This window comes from Hipposideros armiger, unplaced genomic scaffold (assembly GCF_001890085.2).
Source record: "Hipposideros armiger isolate ML-2016 unplaced genomic scaffold, ASM189008v1 scaffold_1005, whole genome shotgun sequence".
Lineage (NCBI taxonomy): Eukaryota > Metazoa > Chordata > Mammalia > Chiroptera > Hipposideridae > Hipposideros > Hipposideros armiger.
The window spans coordinates 579,722-584,897 of NW_017732355.1; the positions used below are offsets into that span (position 1 = coordinate 579,722).

General features: G+C 39.9%; 1 protein-coding gene across 4 annotated transcripts in view; it reads right to left on the reverse strand.

The window, feature by feature from the left end:
* Positions 1-2,667, reverse strand: part of ARL13B (ARF like GTPase 13B) — a 74,524-nt gene extending 71,857 nt beyond the window's left edge. For all 4 annotated transcript variants that reach the window (XM_019631548.1, XM_019631545.1, XM_019631544.1 and 1 more), the window contains exon 1: positions 2,312-2,667. In XM_019631548.1, coding sequence (XP_019487093.1) covers positions 2,312-2,370 — 59 coding nt within the window. In that variant the 5' untranslated portion in view covers positions 2,371-2,667. The remainder of the gene's footprint in view (positions 1-2,311) is intronic.
* Positions 2,668-5,176: the final 2,509 nt, after the last annotated feature.

A 5,176-nucleotide genomic window follows, 5' to 3' on the forward strand; every position in this document is an offset into this window, starting at 1 on the left:
GAGGTCCAATAGAAATAAACTGTAAACCACATCTATAAGTTTAAATTATCCAGTTTCAATTTTCTAGTAAGTGCATTTTAACAAAGTGAAAATAAAAGGTAAAATTAATTTTAATATATTTTATTCAAACCTATACTATATGCAAGTTATTTCAACATGTAACCATATTTTAAAAAGACTTAAAAGATATTTACTTATTTTCTTTTTTGAATAATAAATCTCCTAAATCCACTTTGTATTATATACTTTAGCATCTCAGTTCAGACTAGCCACGTTTCCAATGGCTGGTCACCATTCTACTGGACAGCACAGATCTAGATGCTACTCGAAACAGCAATACATTCTCCTTTCTCTGAGCTCTGTCCTTTAAACAATCGTACGAGAGATTACCATATTTTGTCATGTATAATGCACACTTTTTTGCCCAAATCTGTGAGGAAAAAATAAGGATGAGCATTATACATGGGTAGTACTATTTCCATAGCTATATAAATGTTTTTAATTCTTTTATTTATGCTTATGAGTTAAAAGTGTAACTCTAGAAATCAATAATGATATCCATATACAAAATAATACCTTGGAATACAATAATTGGTTTTGTTGAACTCACAACGAACTTGCAACGATGAAGAGTTCTTGGCCTTCTATGATGTGTAAATATCATACATTTGTTACCAGTACATAAAATTTCTTGTATATTTTATCTGTTCTTGTGTTTTGTAATTACTTGTTACATAAAATTTCTTGTACCATAATATAATAAAAAATAAATGCAAGAATGCCTTTATAATACAAAAAACAAGTACCTAAATGTAAACAAGTAAAAATTTGAATTAAAAAATTAAAACGAAAGATTTTTTTCTCTGAAAGTTTGGGCCAAAAATGTGGGTCCGCATTACACACGGGAGCGCATTGCACACAGCAAACTACGGTATACTATATCTGCTAAGAGAAGCAAACACAAATAATGATGAATTAAATTGAAAACTCCTTTGGAGTGTAAGCTTTTGGGGTGTTTTTAGTTAAAAGGATACACGGTATTGTGCCCTCTTCCAAAAACAAAACACATTTTTAAAAAGCAGACATAGGAAAAAAAACCAAAACAACATAATGAGCCATTTATCATGAATGACCCTCAAGTCTCAGTAGAGACTCTGCAGTCAGAACAGAATACAATTAAGACAAATCAGAATCTATACACACAAACATCTTTGACTCCAACAATCATATCACATATATTTAAAACAGTTAAGAGATAATAAAGGGGAACAAATTACAAAAGTTTTGTTTAGAGCAATTTATTTTCCAAATGTAGACATATATTTTTTCCTTATAATATACAAGCATAGTTTGTAGATTCATTCTTTAAAGGATAGTTCATCTTTAACCGCAAATACTATGTTTGAAATATTAATGACTTAAAAAACCCAAAAACTTTGCCACAATTTACCCTTGTCCTAATTCTAAAGTAGAAGTACACCAAGTCAATATTATTTATAAAGAGTAACAAACTTAAGCTTTCTTTATAGGTTGAGATTCTCAATTTAAAACATCATTTTCCCTGATTCCTTCCTAGCACAATGCCTGGCACAAGGTATTCTCTCAACAAGTATTTGTTGAGAAATGAATGAATACCTAGTAACAGGCACTGAATATTAATATATCTAGCATTTTAAAATAAAAAGTTAAGAATTGGACTCAATTAACAGGATTAACTAGATTTCATAAGAAAATTGAAGCTACACTACAGTTAAGAAAACACTTTCCATTAATTATTCTCAACACTCCAAAAGCACAGATATTTTCACCCTCATTTACCATGAGGAAGGTGGGGCCAAAAGTGTTTAAGTCATACACTGCAATTATTGAGAAGTGGAGCCAGAATCCAAGCCCACGTAAACGTGAGTGCGCGTGTCTGTGAAACAGATGTGTGATGTTATGAAAACTATATCCCATGCTTCTCTACTTAAAAAAAAAAAATTATTACAAAAGCTTCACAGGAAAAACACACAACGGACAGTTTCCAATTCCACACACATACACACAAAATCTACAACTTTTAAGAACTTCGAACCCATTTAAATTATAATAATAGCATTGTTGATGGGAATTTAAATGCAACCAGGTTAAAAGGTTACCTCCTCCTATCTCTCCCTGCCGAGGACAAATCAAACTGGGAGCGAAAGCATCCCCCGCGGCCTGGGAGAGACTCCACCAGGCGCAGAGAGGTGAGGCGGCTCCCGTCCCGGCTCCTCGGGGCGCAGCTGTCCCATCTCCTAGGACGGCCCCGGGCCAGCCGGCTCCAGCCTACCTGACAGGCTCCTGCCGCCGCTTGAACCAGGTGCAGCAATTGGCCATCAGACTGAACATCCCAGGCCGCTCCTCCCTCCGCCTCCCATCCGAGCCTGGAGCGGGGGTGGGGGGTGGGCCCCTAGTTGCCGCGGGCCAAGTCCCGAAGCCGCCGCCGCTCCGAGGACCTTATAAGGCGGTTAGCCCCGAAGGAGAGATCGAGAGGCAGGTGCAGACGGTCAGTCCGAGCACAAAGCCGGTATAATCGCGTCAGCCCGCGAGCGGAAAACGACTGCCCTCCATGCCCAGGGACCGGCGACCCAATGTGCAGATTCACAGAACCCAGCAGCATTAAGGGGCCGAACAGAGAAAACCCCCCGCGTCGACGTGCTTACGTTTCTCCTGAGCGCGGAAGGCCCTCCCCAAGCACCGCCCATGCACTTCTCCAATCATCGTCGGAGGGCCTGCGGTGGCGGCCTCTGAGTGGCTGAAGGGACCCGGGGGGTAGTCTAGAAAAAAGGAGGTGGAGCTCGGGGAAGGTGGCTCTCGTTACTAGGCAACGGGAGCGTCCGGAGATGAGCTGAGGGATCCGGAACAAATCTCAGTCAAGGTTTACCTGTGCACAGATCCAAAAGTGTGTTGCCAGCCGCGGGTGCTGCTCCTCGTCTGTCTCCAACCACAGCTGAGATCCAAAGATCTCAGGTCTTGTGCGTGTTTTGTTTTGTTTTATGCACAAGGGATGAAGATCCTCCGGGATTTCCGCTGACTCTGGATGCACAACTATAGAAACAATGCACAAAGCAATTATTATAAACACAAGGAATAAACTCATTTGCTAATTATATCAGTAGTTCAGACGAGTTTTAATCTGTATAATGTTATTGCTGTTTGTTACATAAAATGTGAAATGGAATTGTATGATATTTATTGCGTTTGTGTGTGTGTGGGGGGGGTGTTATGATTACTGAAGAAATACATGTCCGTTGTAAAAAATGTGAAAACACCAAAAAAAGAATAAGATAAAGAAAATAAGATCTAACACTCACCACCCAAAGACAAACAGTGTTAACATTTTGATGTATGTTCTTTCCAGATTTTTTAGATATATAGATCATTAGCTATTTGGTTTCTGCAAGGTGGAGATGGTGATCTACTGGCTGTTTTGTAACATGTTTTATTTAAAGAGATATGTAATATCTTCATTTTGTTTTTTATATTCTTTGGGAGAGAAATGACAAGTATATTCCTATAGAAAACAATGTATGCATAATATATAGGGACCTGAGTGTCCATTCAGTTTCTACTAATATATTTTCAAATCCTGGTAAAAGGAGAGAAGGCCCTGGGGAAAACAGTGGTTTGGAACTAAGATAGATCTAGGTTTAAAATTATTTTGTGTCCTTTACTAGCTCATACAATCCTAATTCAAACTCATATACTCGTGCATCTCTTACAGCTTACTGTTTTGTAAATCAAAGAACCCCATCTATAAAATAAGAATAATACCTACTTTGCAAGGTTATTAAGATGATGAAATGAGAGAAACAAAGACCAAGTGCAATTTCTAATAAACAATAGATAACATATTTTGAAGTTGGTGCTGCTTGTCCCATAAACATTTATGGCATGTATACTCACTCCTAATTCTCTCTAAACTGCTAGGAATCCTGTTCACCATTCTCATTGTCCTCCCTTGATAACTTCAAGTTTCTTTCCAGTTGCTCAAGACTGTATGACCTCTTGTGATTTTCCTAACAGAACTTGCCCTTCTTCAACAATGCTAGATGCGGTCTCCGCCCAGACTGTCCTGTCCATATATTAATATACCTCTATTTTAAGTACTAATGAAGAAAGTTAAATGATGCATTCCTGAATCTTTTTCCCTCCCTGTTATTCCTGTTTCTTCTTACTTTCTTTTCTTTTTCTGAAAAATATTTTATTGGGGGATTGGGGGAGGGGAACAGTGTTGGGGAATTGGGGAAGAGGAACGGCCAAGATGTTGTCCTTCAATCTTAATTGTGGTGAGCGCAGCAAGCTCAGCTCAAATCACGCTGCTCAGCTCAAGGTGCTATGTTCAATTAGTTGCAGGGGGGCATAGCCACCATCCCATGTGGAGTCGAACTGGCAGCCTTGTTGTTAGGAGCACATGCTCTCACCAGCTGAGCCATCCTGCCACCTGTTGGCAGCTCAGCTCGGGNCACCAGGACACTATGATGGATCTGGGACTTGTAGAGCATGGCATCCAGGACAAGGGCTTTCTCTACAGGGTCCAGGGTGCCACAGAAAAGGTCAGCATTCAGTTCTTCAAATCGGGCACAAGTGGTAGAGGTATAAAACTTGATTCCTTCATAGAGCAAATCAATCTCAATACTGGCCTGGGTGCTGGAAGAGACAGTACACTTAACACGTTCACAAGCAGTACGGAGGCAACACACAGCCCTCTTGTCCTCACTGATGTCCTTCTTATGCTTGTGCTTGAACTCTACAATAAAATAGCTGACCATTTGGTTGTCAAAGTTTTCTTAACCTAAGTAGGCGTCCCCAACTGTAGATTTGACCTCAAAGAATCCATATTCAGTTAAGGGAATGGACACATCAAAAGTGCCTCTTCCAAAATCAAAGATCAGCAAATTTGTTTCAACTCCAACCTTTTTGTCTAAGCCATAAGCAACAGCAGCAGCAGTTGGTCCATTGATGATTCTAAGCACACTGAGACCAGCACTAGTTCCCGCATCTTTGGTAGTCTGACGTGTCAGTACAGGCGACACAAATTAGGGTGGTTCGGCTTCCCTGATCATTGGCCATTATTTCCATTTTCCCATGCTGGAAGACACCCACAAAGAGTAGGTGGTGCCAAGATCAATGCCAAGTGCAGATGGGTCCCTTA